This window comes from Heterocephalus glaber, unplaced genomic scaffold (genome assembly GCF_053883595.1).
Source record: "Heterocephalus glaber isolate CG9 unplaced genomic scaffold, H.glaber_assembly_v1.0 deba00001732, whole genome shotgun sequence".
Classification (NCBI taxonomy): Eukaryota; Metazoa; Chordata; class Mammalia; order Rodentia; family Bathyergidae; genus Heterocephalus; species Heterocephalus glaber.
This window is the reverse complement of record NW_028258443.1, coordinates 1,419,617-1,439,085: the sequence shown is the minus strand read 5'-3', so window position 1 is coordinate 1,439,085 and position 19,469 is coordinate 1,419,617. Positions and strand designations below refer to the sequence as shown.

The 19,469-nt window shown below is 36.6% G+C and overlaps 1 protein-coding gene across 2 annotated transcripts in view; it reads right to left on the bottom strand.

Annotated features, from left to right (window-relative positions):
* Positions 1-9,368: 9,368 nt before the first annotated feature.
* The window catches only part of Il13ra2 (interleukin 13 receptor subunit alpha 2), a 58,319-nt gene continuing 48,218 nt past the window's right edge, over positions 9,369-19,469 (bottom strand). For both annotated transcript variants that reach the window (XM_087199903.1, XM_087199902.1), the window contains exons 6-10: positions 18,113-18,297; positions 17,283-17,425; positions 15,567-15,711; positions 11,245-11,360; positions 9,369-10,517 (exon numbers count right to left, since the gene is read on the bottom strand). In XM_087199903.1, the coding sequence (XP_087056029.1) occupies positions 10,467-10,517; positions 11,245-11,360; positions 15,567-15,711; positions 17,283-17,425; positions 18,113-18,297 (640 nt within the window). In that variant the 3' untranslated portion in view covers positions 9,369-10,466. The remainder of the gene's footprint in view (positions 10,518-11,244; positions 11,361-15,566; positions 15,712-17,282; positions 17,426-18,112; positions 18,298-19,469) is intronic.

Here is a 19,469-nt window from a genome sequence, read left to right as displayed (position 1 = left end):
AAGGACTAAAAGGTATAATAGATAGATAATGTGAAACAGGAAGAAGAGGGGTGAAATGGAATGGGAAATGGGAAAAGTAGGGGAAAGGAAAGAAGGGAAAGGAAAAAAGTATGAGAAAAGGAAAGAACAGAAATAAAGTCTTTGTAAATAGGGAGGGATAGAGGGGTTGAACAGAGGGCAGGGGAAGGGTGAAAAATAAGAACCAAGAGAGGTTATGTAAAGGTGCAAATTTCTAATGATGAATGTCATTATATTATATATCTAAAATGTACCAATGTTTATAATGAATAATTGATAATGCAAAGTACAAAGAAATGGTCCAAAGGGGTAGGGGAAGTGGGAGGGGTAGGGGAAAGAAGAAAAAGGAAAGAAAAAATTATGAGAAATGGAAAAAATGGAAACAAAGTCTTTGTAAATAGGGAAGGGTGGAGGGGGTGAAGGGAGGGCAGGGAATGGTGAAAAAATAAGAACCAAGATACATCATGTAAAGGTACAAGTTCCCAATGAGAAATGTAAATGTATTGTATACCTAAAATGTAACAATAAAAGAATTTAAGGAAAAAAAAGATAAACTTGGGAAATTATTCTATACCCCATAATTTATGTACACCATTCCCCTACCTAAAATACCCTTCATCTATCTTTGATTAGCAATGCCCACTTGTCCTTCAAACTTCAAATCAAGCACCCCTTCTCCCTCATTCCTCTGGCTGAACAGTTCCTCATACAGTCAATAGGTGGGACAGATGGAGATAGGCATCCATGGTCTAGTGAGGGGGGAGTGGAGCTACAGTGCCCTGCAGTTAGATGTGAGAGGTGAAGTGTGGTGAACAGAGTATTTCTGCAGTGAAAGTTGTCTAGTTGGGGGAGTCAGAATTCAAAAAGAAGAGGACATCCATAAAGGTGGATGAGAGAGCAGGGCAGGATGAGATGCTATAGCATGATCAGAGTATAGGGTGTCCACACTAGAGCCTGTCCTGGACTCATGTCAGATCAAAAGGCCATCCATATAGAAAAGCAGCTTGATGCAAAGATTCAACACAATAGGGAGTACCCCAATAGGATACTGACCTGGTGGGAAGAGTCAGTGCCTGAGTGGTTGAGGTGGCAATCCACAAGGAGGAGACTGGCTGGCATGAGGACTCAGAGTCCCAGCAAGGTGAGGAGGGCATGCACACACAGGATGAGCAGTCCTGTGAGGGCTGTCAGGGGCTGAGTGGAGTAAGGAGGGTGCAGGGTGCAGAGGTTAGCAGGCTTCATTCAGGAAGCATACTTGTAAAAGAATGCCCTGGCGTGGGCTGTCCGAGTCTGAGTAGGTTGAGGAAGACTTTTTTTTTTACTTGAAGGCTTGGAGACAGCATCATTGTGTGACATCAGAGCCTGAGTAGAATAATGTGGGGACGTATACGCGTATGTGCACACACACACAAACATGCACACACATTTTCCAAACTGTCCAGTGATGGAGCCCAAAAAGTAATGAGTACATATAGCCTTCATACATTGGCTCCTAAATTCCATATTCTGTGGAAAGGAATTAAGAATTCATTGAGAAATAACTAATTCTATGACCAAAGTAGGGAAAGTACAAGACAGATCACAACATCTTGTTATACCAAAGGCAAGAAAGTGCTCAAAGAATGACACAGACACATCAAAAGATCAGAAAAGCTAACCTACACAGGCTCCCACTGATAGAATCTGGAAGAATCTGAGCATCAAAATAAATGATAGGAATGGAATGGAATGTATTGAATAAAATAAGAAACCATTAATCAAAACATAAATTAATAAATCTAAATTTTCTTGAAGCATAGGATATTTGAATACTTTCAAATACAAAATATTTATTAGTCACAAGGTGTGGGGAGAGTAACATTATGGTGAAGAAGCTTGTGGCAACCACTTAAGTAATCAAAATGAACATCATTAATAATGGATACACTGAAATCATGTGCCTCCTGAGGGAATGAGATGAACACAGCACCACTTTTGTGAGCTCGTCAAAGAAACTAATCATGAAGAAACATTGGACAAAGCAAAACTGAGAGGAATTCTGCAAAATAACTGGCCTTCTAGCTTTGGCATAAAGGCTTCTAAAGTGGGCTAGGAAATGTTCCTTCCTCTTCTACATTTAAGAAGAATTTGTAGAGAATTGACATGAAATCAGAATTCAGTCTTCTTCAAATATTTGGTAAAATTCACCAATGAAGTCACCTGGGCTCAGGCTTTTTGTGGGGAGAAAGGGGAAAGGGGTTAAAATTATGAATTCTAGTCAGGCACAATGGAACTCACCTGTAATCCAAGCACTCTGCAAGGCTGAGGCAGGAGGATCTCAAATTTGAACCCAGCCTGGGTAATTTAGCAACTTAGTGAGACTCTATCTCAAAATAAAAAATAAAAAGGGCTTGTTGGGAGCAATGCTACATAATTCTAGGGAAAAATCATTTGGTTAGCCTCGTTCTCTTGCCTATAGCCCAGCTACAGAATAACTCCAGTTTGGCCTCCGGTCACAACTGAGACTTCAGTGATCCAGTGATGCTGTGATTCTCCAGGACAAGAAACATCCTGCGAGAACAAACATCTGCTCAGTTCCTCGTTGTTCTTGGACTGTTAACATCTCGTTTACCCGAGATGTACTGAACTCTCTGCAAGCCTTTTGTTACACCTTGTTTATCCCAGTGTGAACTGTTGAACTCTCTGCAAGTCATTTGTTACATTTGTTTCTCCCGATGTACTGAATTCTCTCCAAGTCCTTTGTTACGAGGTACTGAATAAAAGGTGTGGTAAGCTGGGGGCTTTTGTCTTTGCCGCCCAGAGCAGCACTGATCAGACCCAAAGCTCAGCTTCTTCTCAGTCTCATTTTTCTACCTTTCCTGTAATTCGCCGTGTGCTGCCGTGGCTCGCAGGAGACCAGGACTAACTGCAGAGGTTCTGGTAACCTCCCCTTCCCCTGTTCCCTACAAGGGCTGGGGATCGTAGCTCAGTGTGAAGGTATTGAGTTCGATCCCTAGTACTGCGCCCAAAACAAAACAAAAAACTACTTCTTTTTTTCTTTACTATTCAGAATTTTTATTTCTTCTTGAAATAATTCTAGCAATTTGTATCTTTCTAGCAATTTGCCCATTTCAGTGAAGTTTTATAATTTGTGGCATAGTATTTCCTTATAATAATCCTATTTCTCCAGGGTTTGTAGGGGTTTCTCCTTTTTCCACTCCTGACTTTGGTGATTTAAGTCTTCTCTCCTTCTCTCACCTCTCTGTTTCCACTCACCCTCTCTTTCACTTTCTTTTTGGTCATCCTCACTACAGGTTTTGATCTTATTGACCTTGTCAAATAACCGACTTTTGGGTTATTGATTATCTGTTGTTTTCCTACCCTTTATTTATCTTGCTCTCATCTTTAATATTTACTATCTTCTGCTTGTTTTAGTTTTAATTTGCTTTTTTATTTTTATTTTTCAGTGTCTTAAGTGGAAAATTAGGCCATCTTCTTGGTTTTTTTGTTTTGTTTTTCTTTGTGTGGGGGGGGGTTGTGTTGTTTTGTTTTGTTTTAATTTTGCAGTGCTGAGGATAGAACCTAGGGCCTTGCCCATGCCAGACAAATGCTCTACCACAGAGCTACACCCCCAGCCTTCCTTTTTTTAATATATAAATTTATAACTATAATTTTCTTGCTAAGCACTTCCTTAAGGTATGCTATGTTTTTGCTTTCATTTCTTCTGAAAGTATTTCGTACTTTACTTTGTGATCCCTTATTTGTCCCCTTGTTTGGGAGTGTGGTAATTTCCATATATTTGCCTATTTCCTAATTTTCATATTTTTATTATTTTCCAAGTTCATTACATTGTTTCATAGAGCAAAAGTTATATAATTTCAATGCTTTTATATTTATTAAGGCTTATTTCATATACTAGCAATTTGCATATCCTGGGGAATGTGCCATAGGCTCTTAAAAACAATGTATACCTTAACCCTGTTGAATTAATTGTTCTACAAATAGCTAGTAAGTCTAGTTGGTGCATATTACTCAAATACTCTATTTTCTAGTTTATCTTCTCTCTAGTTCTATCCATTATTGAAAGTGGGTTATTGAAACTCAACTATACTTACCGTTTGTTCCCTTACTTCTATGTTATTCTCTATGTATTTTGGTATTGCTTTCTTTTGTTAGATGCATATGTAGTTCTTATGTTTTCCTAATGAATTCATATTTTATAGTTATGAAATGTTCCTCTTTATGTTTAGTGATTTTTTTAGTTAAAATGATTTTAATATTAGTGTAGCCAATTCAGCTCTGTTACAATTGATGTTTGCATGATATACCTTTTGCATTCTTTTCAATTAAAATTAATATCATTGAATCTAAAGTGTATCTTCCATAGATAGCATATAGTTGAATCTTGTTTTTTATCTAAATCTCTGCCTTTTGATTAGATTGTTTAATTAATTTACATATTAATGATCAATTGATTGTATTCATGAGTGCAATTTTACTTTTTGTTTTTTATGACTTGTAATTTTGCTCTTTTCCATTTTATTGTCATGGTTTATGTTAAGTAAATATTTCAGTGCAACATTTGATTTAATGATTTTACAATTTTCACTATATTTTAAAATGTATTTTCTTAATGGTTGCTCTAGGGTTTTTGTATACATCTTAACTTATCAGATCTAATTCAGAATTATACTAATTTAATGACAGTGAGACATAGAAATGTTACTCCTATAGAGCTCTATCTCTTCCTCAGTTTTTTGTACTGTTATATTGTTCTTCACATGATATCTATGTATGTTACAAACCCAATAATACCTTGTTATAATTATTAATTTATATAATTTTATGCCTTTCAAAACAGTTGAAAAAATAAATATAGTAATAGTGTGTTTGATTAACCTTTTCTTTACATATCTAGTTACCTTTATTTCTTCCTATGGATTCAAATTACCATGAGGAGTCATTTCTATATTCCAGTGCAAGTTTGCTTCCACTTACAGTACTTCCTTTGTGCTGTTATTGTCAATTATCTTAAATTTCTATATGTTGTTGGTCCAACAATACAGTTTTATACTTGTTTTCTAATATTGCCTTTTAAATTAGTTAATAAAAGATAGGATAAGAAGTATACATTTATGATGCATGCCACTTGTAACTATGTAGACATTTACTTTTTATCAGTTCCCTTTGAGGACTTTTTGGTGCAAATTTGAATTAATATGTAAGGTCCCTTGTCAGTCTGAAGAACTTCTTTTAGTGTTTTTCATAAGGAATATTTTCTAGCAACTAATTCTCTCAGTATTTGCTTATTGCTTATCTGGGAATGTGTTTATTTTGCCCTCACTTTTGAAAGATATTTTGCTGGATATAAAATTAATCTTGGCCATTGTATTTTGTTTCTTTTGGCACTTCAAATGTGCCATACCACTGTCTCCTCTTCTCCTTTTTTCCTAATGAGAAGTCAGATGTTAATCTTATTAGGGTTCCCTTGTATGTGTATCTTTGCATTTATCCTATTTGGATTTCACAGAATTTTTGATATGCATAAACTAATGTTTTTCATCAAATTTGGTAAGGTTTCAGCCTACATTTCTTCAACATTTGTCTATTGATCTCTTTTCTCTCCTGTTGCACTCCCATAACATGAATATTAGTGCTTTGAATGGTGTCCCAGATTTCTCTGAGATTCTATACATTTTCTTTCTTGTTCTTGTTTGTTCTTCATATTGCATAATCTCTATCAATATACCTTCAAGTTTATTGGTTTCTCTGTAAATTTAAATCTACTGTTTAATTGCTCCAGTAAGTTTTGTTTTTAAAATAATTTTTACTGATATTCTCTCTTTGATGACACCCTGTCCTCATGTTTCATTTTTTGTTTTTTGGTTTTTGGTTTTATCGGGGCTTTTTGGAGCCAGGGTCTTGCTATATAGTTCCAGCAGGCCTTGAGCTTACTATGTGGCCCAGGCTGGTCTTGAACTCACTATGTAGACCAAACTGGCCTTGAATTTGCAGCCATTCTCCTGTCTCAGCGTCCCAAGTGCTAGGATTACAGGCATGCACCACCACACTTGGAAAGCTTTACTTCTTTAAGGATGGTTTCTTCTAGTTTTTGGAACATATTTATAATGGTTGCATTTATGTGTTTATTAAATTTTACATCAGGACCTTTTCAAAGGCAATTTCTGCTGCCTGCTTTTTTTTCCTGTGTATGGGTTAACTTTTCCTGTTTCTTTATTATGTCTTGTAATTCTTTGTTGAAAATTGGACATTTTTGATAATGCACTGTGATAACTCTAGATTCTGATCCTCTCAGTGTTTGTTGTTGTTTGCTTACTTGTTTAGTTACTTGGCTGTTTTACTATGTTAATAAAGGCTATTCCTCCCCCCATGAATAGGCTGTACAGTGATGGCAAACCTTTTAGAGCTTTCAATGATACAAACAACCCTCTCCAGCACACATGCCACTAGCCTACAATGTTGTTATTCTGAGGCACAGCCCTGGGCAGGCAGGGACAGCTCCCTCCTTGACCTCACCCACTGATTCACAGTCTTTTTTACTCTCTTCCTTGGATCTCCCTGTAAAGTTTCTAGCTGGTCAGCCACTATTGCTATCATACCTAGTTGTTAGCCTACACTGATAATTAGCTTACTCCACTGTTTTCCATAATGACCTGGGGCATAAATTGTTAAACAGTGTGATTCAATTAAATGCTGCCCCACAGGAGCACTGTGAGTCCTGTCTTTGAGGCTTGCTCCTAACATCAAGAGGGCTTTTCTTAGATGGCAGATTCTCTCTTTTAACTTCAAGCAGATCTATCATTTTGCTCTCATTTGTTACCACTGCTATCATGGGAATACCAGTCTCCTCTTAATTTCTCACCAGCAAAATCTGCATTTTTATAGGGCTCTTATGCTTGTATTTTCCCACTCTGTCCAAACAAAGCCAATCTCCTTAGGGTGAGGCTGGACTCTTCCTATTGGCAGAAATTCTGGGGGCAGGAATCTGTTACTCTTGTCGTGATACCTTTCACAGGCAGGACTATGGGTGGGGAAGACATTCCCATTACTGGTCTTCAGGTTTGTCTTTTCTCTCCAGATGGAGCCCCTGCCCTACAAGCAAGCTGTATTTATGGGCCCAATATTTATGGCCTGCTGTGAATAGGGTAGTTTCTGTCCTACAAGTAGTGGATGGGGAGAAGAAGGGAGACTCAGATTTTTCTTTTTGGAATAGAGCTTCTGCAACACAAAGCTGGGAAAGGAAGAGAAGGATGGGCAGATGAATGGAAGAATGGATGATCAGAGTGATTTCTAAGTTTCCAATCACTAATTTATGAACATAAGAAATGTGGTAGGAACAGGGATCTAGCTTAGTGGTTCTGCCGCCTGCCTTGCAAGCACAAGGTCCCCGGTACCAAAAAAAAGAAAGAAATACAGTGATGATGGTGTTTTAATGATAAAGGCTGAATAGAATACTCAGAACTGATGTTGGCTGTCATGAGTGGCTACATAATTAGCAGCGCATAGTGAAGAAACAAATATGGGATCTCTTTCTAAAAACTTTTTAAGAATTTCAAGATGACAACTGCAGATCATTAAAACATATTTGAGGGCCGAGGATTTAGCTCAGTGGTTCCGCCGCCTGCCCTGCAAGTGCAAGGACCCGAGTTCGATCTCTGGTACCAAAAAAAAAAGTTTGAGGTCTTTCCAAGCACGGGGGGAGGGTGTGTCTGTGTAATTGCACAGGACACAACCATGAAACCATCCTTGCTTACTCAAGCCCTGGAGTAGAGTTCTAAGGGCTGACAGGTATTATTCCCTAGTTGCTGCATCTGGGAGCTCCTAGGGGACCGAGTCCCAAGTGAGGGGCTGGGGCAACCCCAAGTAGCTGAAGACAGATGGGTAAGAGGGGCCATGATTCAGGGCACTGTCTAGATATCAAACATTGGAGAAACAGTATTTTAAAATGCCAACATATTGCAAAAAAAGTCAATTCACAAAATTTCATTAAATTTGGGGTCATATTATTGGAAAGTCAATAAACTTACATAGCTAGCAGGTCAGGAGTTCCAAGGGTCTTTTTTTAAGCTTTGTTGTCACTCGATTCTCATATCCACTTTGGTAGGGCAATTCCGGTTGACCTTTCTAGATTTTTGGCAGTGATTCCAGAAATCCTTTGATTAGTATGATTTGATATGCATGCTCTACATAGGAGAATTGAAATATTAAGTCTATAAAACCCACTCAACATCCTGAGATGGAGTTGCCTGCTATTTCTCTGCCTTACCATGATCTCTCCACTCCACATTTCTGCTTCCTGCTCCAAACTCCTCAGCACCAAAGAACAACTTTAGCAAGCCCAGGTTTGACAGTTGCTAATTATGTCATACTACCATGGAAGTTTTAATGTTTAACAAGGACAGATCTACTTTGGGAAATAATGATACATCCTATCATTTATTCCAAGTGATAGCAAGGGATGATATTCTGGTTTACACCTCTGTTTTAGTTACTTTCCCCCTTTTAGATATTATCAGTGGCAATGATAGCCACAACTGCACCTACCTTGACCCTAAGCTTACCTCTTCACTAAATTATTTTGGCAGTTTTCATTGCAAAGTACTGTTGTATATCAGTACTTTACTAATTAAATGTGCAAGTGAGTCACTGGAGAATGTTGTTAAAAATGCAGATTGGTTGGAGAATTTCTAATAAGCTACCAGGTGATGCCTACTCTATTCTGAATAACATTAGTCCAAACAAAAACCAGGCTTTTGATTGCAATCTATGCCCAGTTTTCCCTAAGTTTACATCAGCACATCTAACCTGAGGCCTATAGGCAGAATGTGGCACTGGGCAGGTAGTAGTGAAGCCCCACAAGATCAGAAACTTTTAATATTATTATGTGATTTTTAGTGATATTTTTCATAACCTGATTGTGTAGAGCTCAGGCATGGACTGCAAAGGCAACAATTACACACCGTGTAGGGGGTGGCACAGGGCAGTGCTAACTCACACATAGTCCAACCCAAACCAGGACATATGTGACTTACATGCACTTGTGCAACAATGAGTGTAAAATGCAGTTATTATAGAAAATAATATTTCAACCTACCTACGAGGTGTATGCCTGTGAAGACAGGCATTTATTGTTATTAAGTAGACATGTAAGTTTTCTTATTTAATTATTAAACTTGGGCTTATTGTATCATTTTGTAAAATTATTTAGTAAGTTAAATGTAAGAAATAAAGGAAGTCGAGCAAAGTGGCACATTTCTCTAATCCCAGCCTTTGAGAGACTAAGGCAGGAGGACTGCAAGTTCTAGCCCAGCCTGGGGAACTCAGCGACTTAAGGAGAACTTGTCTCAAAAAAGGAGGCAGGGTGACTGGGGATATACCTCCATGTAAAGGTACTGAGTTCAATCCCCAGTACTGCAAAAATAAATAAAGGAAGCTTTGTTACTTACATATATTAACTATCTTATATATTTTATATGCAGCTCAAGACAATTCCTCTTCATTCAATGCAGTTGAGGCAAGCCAAGAGGTTGTCTATACCTAAGTGACCACATCCTTTGAAAGTTGGATGTACATTAATTTCAAAGATTTGTGCCTTTTGATCCCTTAATCAAAGCAAAGCAAAACAAAACAAAACAAGCCAAGTATGATGGTGCATGCCTGTAACTCAACTACTCAGGAGGCTGAAGCAGGAGGATCACAAGTTCAAGCCCAGCCTGGGCAACTAATTGAGACCCTGTAAAAAAATAAAACTTAAAATAGATGGGAATGTAAATCATGCTATTTAGCATGAGGGAGTTCCTGGGTCCAATCCCCAGTACCACACACACACACACGCACACACACACACACACACACAATCAGAAATTAGGAAAGACTGCCTGCCAACTGGAATAGGAAATCCCTAATCTCATATTGTGTAGTTTATGACTTCTGAATTGTCCAGATAAGAACCCTCATCACTGCATTCCCCTCCTCCCTTATTTTTCTTTCATCAAATGTGACACACACATTTGGGCCTATGAACATATTTAAAACTTATTATTTCCTAATTATTCACTCCTTGGGTTACCTTTAATGCCAAACCATCTTATGGCGAATACTTTCATTCAGAGTTCAATTTAAAACAACAACAGCAACAAAAGAAAAATACTAAACCTCACTTTTCAAGATTTGGCAATATATCCATGGCTTAGTGAAGATTATAAAATCATATTGTTTTATTAAGGCATCATCAAACAAACTCTGGGCCACTCCTTGACTCTGTGTGCAGCATCTCACCACAAATTTATGAAGACTCCAGCAAATTTACTGCTAGCTCAAGGTTTGAGTACACTAAAGCCTATTTAAATACAACTATGTTTTACAATGAGATGTATTCAACATTAAAAGAACTTCAGTTTACTAAGACTCATATTTAACATTTGTCCATGTAGCTGGAAATTGGTAAGTCAACAGAGTGTCTCTTGATGAGAAAAAACTTCTTTCTTCATATGGAAAATCTGAAATTTAGAAAGGCACTGTTATTAATAAACCGTCATTAACAACATAATTTCACTGAAGATTAATAACTCTGAGAAATAGGCAAAATAACATTCAGCAAAGTGAAACATTTCATACATGTTAATGTTTCTATCAGGAAAAGTCATAGTATTAAAAATTTTTCCTTCAAGTCACAGCTTCTCCTTAAAGCTTTCCAACACTTAGTGCTCTCCCCATCTTCAGAAATTTTGTAATATTATGTGCACGACTTAAATAGCAATCTTTTAAAGTCATATCACAGGCTATACTTTTGTCTTCCCTAACTAGCACATGAGCTCTGAGGGCAGGCGCCACATTTTATTATTTTGATGGAATCGAGTGCTTAGGCACACACTGATGATAGATTTTCTTCCACGACTATTTACAGTCCTTGTCTCCCAATCTTGCTTTTCTTTTAGTCCTTTTTCATTGTACTGTTCTCTAGCCTAGAGGTAAATAATGTTCCATGATCTAAAGCTTTTTTCTATTTTGACAAAAATCAACCCCCACACACCAAAATGTAGCCTTGTAGAGTCAAGTTTTCTAATTACTGTATTTTCTGAAGACATTATCATAATCCATACAGCATCAATTATATATTCTAAGGGAGCAGATAAAATTATACATGTAGGCCCATTGGTTCTAAATGCACAACTTTTCTTATTATCTACTGTCTCAAACTAAACTTCATAATATTATATAACTTACTGATTTCCGTAAAGTTTTTTGCTTATGCAAAAGCAGACACGTTAGTAGCAAAACAAATAATGAGACAATACCAAATGGTATCATGAAAAACGTCAAATTTTCCTTCCATCCATCACCTAGGATCAAAAATCACAAAAAAAGGGGAAGTGTTAGAGGTTTGTAACTATTTTTGAAATAATTGTTTTACAAATAAACTCCTAGAAAATGGTGAAGAGCTGAGTTAGACCTGGTAAATCGTACCATATTTGCCAGTGCATAACTACCATACCTGTGTTTGAGTATAGCATTTCTTTCATTTGCATACTTTTTAATACAGAACAACTACTTTATTGAACTGTGACACCTCTTAATTTCAAAATAATTACTTACAAAATAATTCCTCAAAGCATATTTATTATTTCCTGGTATGGATCTGTTTAAAATTTGACCTTGTTGATTTTTCATTTAAAAATAATTAAATGTTAGGCAAATGGTTAAACAAACATGTCCTGTATCCTTTTTTCTTTATTCCTTCTTTCTATTTTTCTATCAGTACTGGGGATGGAACCAGGGCCTTCACGCTGAGCTATATCCCCAGTTCTTTTTTATTTTGAGAGAGGGTCTCACTAAGTCACTAAGTTGCCCATGCTGGGCTTGAACTTGCAATCCTGCTGCCTCATCTTCCCCGAGTGATGGAAATACATGCATGAAGTGCACCACCACAACTTTCAATAGTAAGTTAAATGTGTACTTTGCATCATCTGACACTATAGTGAGCAAGAGCTGCCCTTCAATTAAAATGTGTGTCAGTAATGGAGTTAGTCTTCTTTTTCAGAGTGGATAAAATTTTATTAGCCTTTCAGTTTACAACATGAGGTAAAAGGAGAAACAGTTCTCCTTAACCATATTTTACACAGCTATAATAAAATATTTTAGACTTAAGGGATTTATTACATTTCTCAAAAGTCAGGGTCAAGTAAGCAAGCTTTAACTCCTTGAATCTTCCAATCGACTCTTCCCTTACAAAAATAATAAACTCTGACTAGTACCATAAGTTTGAAGGCCAAGTTTCATCACTTTTGGTGATGTCTTTAGATCTGAAGCACTAGGGCTGGGGATTTAGCTCAGTGGTTCTGCCACTTGCCTCAAAAGCACAAGGTCCGGAGTTCGATCCCTGGTACCAAAAAAAAAAAAGATATCTGAAGCACTGCTATTTCCATCAATATCCACAATTCCACTTCAAGGATGAGTTTTTGCATTTGATGGAGTTTTAGCATCGGGCTGTCCTCTCTTGCTATAAGCCCATTCTGGTTCACTCACCAGCTGAGCCTTTGCTCCTTCATTCATAGTCAAGAGTGCTTCATCTTACTCTGCTATAACTTTGTCTCCTCCCACTTAAAACTTGAAGCTGTGATATTTTTCATCTTTGAACTCTCGTTTGGATATTATCAAAAACAGTCCCCGTCTTGTAGTAGTTTTGTATACCAGCAGTGAACAACATCTTCTTTGGGGGGAAAGTTGACTTTATCTCTTTTGTAGAAGATAGTGTGTATATTTTGGGGGATGCTTATACAGAATCTCTTCAGTCTTGGTTTGTCTGGGTTTATCTTCATTAAATTTATTTTTCACTTGTTCAGACACTATTCTTTCAGATCCTTGAAATGCTAACTTTCAAAAAGACTGTTACTCCTCTAATCCCTCCATCCATGCTTCCGCACACGCACTGGGAATTGAACCAGGGCTTGAGCTCTGAGCTAGATCTCCAGTCCTTTTTAATTAAGCCCCCTGCCCGGTACCAGGGACTGAACTCAGGACCTTGCACTTGCAAGGAAGGTGCGGAGCCACTGAGCTAAATCCCCGGCCCTCCTTTTTAAATTTTGAGGTAAGGTCTTACAAAATCTCTAAGTTGCCCAGGCTGGAATCAAACGTGTGATCCTTCGCCCTTGACCCCCACCCCCCACCCCGAATGCTAAAATTATAGGCATGGGCCACCAGGCTCAGCTGTAATGGTCCTTATTTTAGCTATCTTGGCTATGTTTATAACTTTTCCTAATAACTTATGCTCTGCAAGAAGCGAATCTGAACAGCGGTCCTGCAGAAACTTGATAATATCCTTTTTGGGTAGCCGTGCATGCTGGTTGCTGCTCTGCAGTCCACACCTGTCTGCCGTACAAGAGCTGCTGCCTTCTTTCCTCCTGCCTCTCTTTTGGAGTTAAGTCTTTCAAGATCATTCTTAGTTTTCAGAAGAGTGCTGGTTGCAGTACCCAGGCTGGTACCCAATCAAGTGACCCCTTCACCTCAGGCTCTGGAATAGCTAAGATTGCAGGAAGGAGACACTATGCAAGGATCAAGGTCACATTTTTATAATTGTCTTACACTTTAGAGACTAAAGAAAGGGACAAGATTTTCTTTTTTGTTTTATTATTTTAGGGATAAAGTTTTAAAAGTTCTGCATAACAAGGAATGAGCAATCACTAGGCAAACTTTAAAAGCAGATGAAATTTGTCCTTCTCAAATTAATATCTTCTACTTGTTTGGGAATAACATAAAGCATGTTAAAATTAGGCCCAGACCTGATGCCACCTTTCTCTTTGTGTTATTCTGTTACAATCTTATTTTCTACTAGAAAATTACCAAATTCATATGCTTAGTTTCGGATTTTCAATGATATAATCCAGAGAAATGACTGATAATATAGATCTCCTGACATGCAAAATTAGCAGTGGGATGGCAGGAAGCTCCTTTGTTGAGGTTCTACTTGCTTTTCTTGAAAAGGAGATACTTTTATTTCCAAAAATAGTATTTTCTTAACCAGGTGCTTTGGGACATGCCTGGGAGGCTGAGATAGGAGGATCACTAGTTCAAGTCCAGCCTGAGCAATTTAGCAACTTAGCCCTTTGTTCAATCTCCATTACCACAAAACAACTTTATTTTTTTTGCAATTTGAAGCATCCAACAAGAAATGTTCTAAAAAACTAAGACCATATACAACTGAAGAAATTCTTTTTTCTTAATTTTTCAAAGCCATTAAGATTCTACCAAGAGATTTCTCCATCAGGATGAAAGAAAATTCAGTCATCAATCCCACTGATAAGATTGTCCATAAAACACATAAAAAAACATCTATTTTAAGGATATTAAAAACTCACCATATTGACTTTATGCAATGCACAAGATATAATTCAGAGCATAACTGCATAAGAGTCTCCACATTTCTAGTAGTGATGACAAAAACGAAAAATGTACAAGCAGCAGTACTCTGATTCTATATATCACTTGATTAAGTTATTTCCTGCCCTGGTTATTTTTTCTCCATAACCCTTAGTGAATATATATTTGGCTTTTGGTTGATTGCCTATTTCTACTCAACTTGTGAATAAAACATAAGCTCCATGTGGATAAAGATTTCTTTTCTCTTTATGTCCAATGCTTAAAAAGAATCTGATGCACAACAGGTGCTTAATAATATTTGATGAATGAAAAGGAACAATGATACCAGTATATTCATAGGGAGATAATAAAGACTCCATTATAGTAGAACCACGTGAAAGAAGATGAATGATTCACAGAAAACTATGTCATCTACATCTGAATATATATTAATAACTGCATCCATATCAATATACCTGAAAAAACAATGCTGAGTTGATTTTCTTCAATTTTGAATCATTTTTAGTAATTTTTGTCAATAAGATAATATATTCTGAAGCACAATCTTATTTTGCTTCACTATCCAGGCCTTTTAGTTTATACTGCTGTGTAATTTGGATGTCTTTTATCATAAGTCACTTTAAATTGGTGTTGGAAGTGAATGGGATATGTATTTTCCTAATCATAACATTTTTTATGATGTTGCGATGCCAGGAATCAAACCCAGGGGCTCATGCATAGAAAGCAAGCGTTCTACTACTGAGGGACATCCACAGCCCATCACGACTATTGTTCTTAATTAGAATAATATTCATTCGACATAATACTAGACATTTGGAGACAAGTGTATGACAATCTTATCCTTTTGTTTTCTCAAAAACTAAAAAATTAAGAAAATATTGATTAAAGTATACTCCTGCTCCACCTTACCCCCAGCTAAAGAACTAGCACGTTCTTTTTATTGATAGGAAAATAAGAATTTTCCTAATAGAAGCATAACAAGTTTCTTATTTCTAAATGAATATTAGAGTTTCAATAAATCTGTGTTTGAGGTGTTTGCAAACTTTTCTTCTCCATGTATAGATGATATGCAAAAGCCTTTGATCTCCATGATTACAAAAATAAACAGAAAGAGAATTAATTTTGCTAGCAAATAGTTCTGGTCACTTAGTGACTGTCCTTTTAGCTTGTACCTTCCCAGCATTGTTCATCACTCCACTCACTCCAAATCCCATCATCTGAGCAATAAATGTTCACTTTGCTTCTTACTGAAAAGCAGAATTCTTGGCTTTCATTTAACATTCTTGTGATGTGCATTTCATTTTCAACTGTATTGGTCTGAAAGCCAAGGAAAAAATAAGATGCCATTATTTGATCTAATTGCAACTAGAGAAATTGCATTTGTCATTTTCAGAGTGGTTTATTTCCACATAAAATATGTGTACCAGAAGACTAGAAAGGTATAATTCTAGCAGGGATTATCTCTCTATATAGTGAATGTTTGAATTTTTCTGTTTGATTTTGAAGGGGTTTTGGTCATTTTTCTTCTTTTTTATATTTAAAAAACTTTTTTCTATAGTGATAATGGGTTACTTGTAATAAAGAACAGTGTGTATGACCAGGCAAAATTCCTAGGTAACCTTCATGATTATAATCCCTAATATTTGAACTAGTCAAATTTTCTGGATTTCACAAACTGGAAGATGCTACATACACTGAGATATTAAAAGACAGAACCATTGTGTGAATGCTGTTTCGATGGAAACTGTAAAATTCATGTACATAAAGCTCTTTTCCCCACAGCTTTTATTTTGGGTAATCTCTGTAAGACTTGTGTAACAGTGCTCATGGATTGGCATGAAATTACCACTTCAGGTATAAGAATATCACAAATCTGGGTGATCTCACAGAACAACAAAAATTCACTGAAGCAATTAATTTTTGTTTCAAAGAGTTGAAGAGTTTTTTTTCATCCAAAAGAACAGCTTTGTGTTTGTTATAACTTATGCTGGGAACCACCATAATGCAATGTCAGATCTCGATTCTAGTTCTAGATGTGCAATTTGATTATGAAGTTAATTCATCTCCCTGCAACCTGTAAGTCAATTCAAAAATCAGTTCTCTCATTTGCTACGAAATGAATGAATTAGAACCAGTGGCTCAACTATTTGTTTCTTCCACTCTCTAACTTGGAAATTAATAAACAAACTTAACATAAAATGTGGGGTTAAAGGCATCACCACGTTGTTGATGTTGGGGTAATTAGTCTTACAACCATTGGCTTCTTACCCTGTTATAAACCATCTTTCCTGGTTAAGAGTAATGCTCTTGTAACTGCCATTTCTAATTCTGATCTCATGTGCTTTCTTGTTTTGTTTTTACCCGAAGGGCGGTCTCTCTCTCTCCACCCGCCCCCCCAACTAGGAATTGAACCTAGAGCCCCCGTACTGAACTGTCTCCTTCTCATCCCTTTATATTTATTTTTTATTTTTATTTTGAGACAGAATCTCACTGTCACTAAATTGTCCAAGTTGGGTTCAAACTTGTGATCTTCCTTCCTCAGCCTCCCAGAGTGCTGGGGCTTCAGGTGTATGCCATCACACCCAGCATCTGAAGCCTCTTCACAATCCAGTTTTGTCCCTTGGCAAGTTTAATTTTTTGACACAAAATGGGAAAACAAGTGACTAGATTATCTCCAGTGTCCTATGTAGCTTTAAAATTGGTATGATTGTACTTTCAGACTAGAGACACCTTACTTTTGTCCACTAGATCTGGCTTTCTGGAAGTTAAGCTACTAAGATACATGTAATGTCATGTTCCTCATGTAGATAGCAACTGATCTTGATTCTCAAGTTTCCTATTTAAAAGGCTATGATTATGTTTTTACCAAACAAATGCAATATTCATACCATCCAGGAATTATCTTCTGTGAACAAAATTTCATAAATAAAACACCTTGATGGAATAGGTCCTTTAGGTATGCTCCATTTCAGGTCAATGTCAAATGAATTCTTCACAGTAAGACTAAGATAGTCTGGAGGCAAAGGTTTAACTAAGAAGCAGAAAGAAATAATTTTAACATGGAAGTTGTTGAAATTCTTAGTAGCCCTTTTCTAAAGCTGAGAATACCTAGCAACTAAAACCCACAGAGATAAACTAAATGGCTCAAGATTATTCCCCATGATGTGTATTAAAATCAAAGCTGCTTACCAACCAAGGTGAGTTTACTGAGAAAGTTGATTATTTTGGAAACTTGTTTTATGATGTCAAACAATGACATATTGAAGCTCAAGAAGAAAGTTAGAAGATCCAAATTATTGCAATCATTTTCCTATTTTGTAGCTTTAGAAAGATGGTAAGCAACTTGCTCAAAGTCACACAACTGGACAGTGGTAGATCCAGGATTCCAACTTAGAACTGGATGACTTTAGAAACTGTCTCAGTTGTAACTGCTAAAACTGAGAGCATAGACCTGAAAATATCCAACAATAAATCTATTGAGACCTGAGAGTAAGAGAGTCCATAATTATTCTATCCCTAACCCTACACAAAAGTACCATACAGCAGAAGAAACCTCTGAGGCTTGGGAAATAAACTGTGATTTCTAAATGAAAATATTTTTATACTTCATGCAGTTTCTTATTTTCCATACTTCCTTATATCCTTTATTTTTCTAGCTTTGCACTTCCTTAAGCCTCACCACTATGAATATGAAGTTGAAGTTGTTTGTTTATATCACCTATATTTTGAAGCTGAAAAATGAAATAGCTGGATCTGACAGGCTTGGATTCTGATGATCCATTAACACAGATAAAAAAATCTTTATAGTCTGATGACTCCAAGTTTGGAAACTTGCATCCAATATTTTTTCCATTTTCCTTGATGTAATCAACACACTGTAATACATTATCCAAACCCTCATACCTGTGAAAAGAAACACTGTAAGAATTGTGTTTAACAGTAACTTCTAGTATACTGATGCTCCATTTTAATTATGTTAGGATACCTTTCAAATAAAAAATCATTTAATAACATGCAACATTTGTTGAGCATCTACTATATGCTATGTGCTATAAGTACTAAGGATACAACACTATGGAAAGACAACTTGGTCTATGATTTCACAGAGCTTACAATGTGATGGTAGGCTTCACAAAATCTCAAAGATAAAATAAGGATTCTTATTTATGTACTTAGGTTATATTGACTCATCGAAGGGTTTGTGAATCAGACAATAAATTTCCTACTAAGAAAACCCAGGGTTTATATAAATGAACATGGGTGATACTGTATTTTTAATGTTTTGCTGGGAAAACTATTTTTAAAAAGCAGACTTAAAAATGTTGTTATGTTTAATAAATGGAATGAAAATCCTCTGAGAATACAAAATACATCAAGATATAAATTGCAGAAAAGGCAATTGTGGTGGGGGGCAAAAAGAACAGGAGAAGTTGTTTGGCAAGTAAATGTCTTATTTTCCATTCTCCTAAACAAGAAATGTTACCCCATCATTTAAAGTTAACTTCATTCCAGTAATATGGCTAGTGGGAATTAGGAGTGAGGGGCTCCTTACTGATTTCCAAAGCAAAGAGATGCTTTGTTTATTTTCCTAAAGGATGGCTTACGATGCAAAATGAGACATTTGCTTTAAAACTAGACAAAATCCCTTTTAAAATGAGACCAATGTTGGGCAGGGGATTTAGCTCAGTGGTTCTGTTGCTTGCCTGGCAAGCACAAGGTCTCGAGTTTGATCCCTGGTACCAAAAAAAAAAAAAAAAAAAAAAAAAAAATGAGGCCAATGTAGCAGCTGATAAGGTGCGGGTAAAAATATCTAGACTTTATTAAATTAACTTTAGGCCAAGTATTTACTTGTGGCCAAATTTGCAAAATTGTAGTCCCCTGGTTAGTTCACTTCATTAGAGTTTGGAAGACTTGAGTTCTAGGCTTGACTTTACACAGATTTGTTTCCTACCAGTGGAAAAGCCTCAGCATACCCTTTTTTCCCCAGTCTCTAAAATGTTTATATTTATTCCTCTCTAGTTAACTGAGTGAGGATAGTCGTGTCAAACATGAACTACAATTTATAAGAGGGTGCT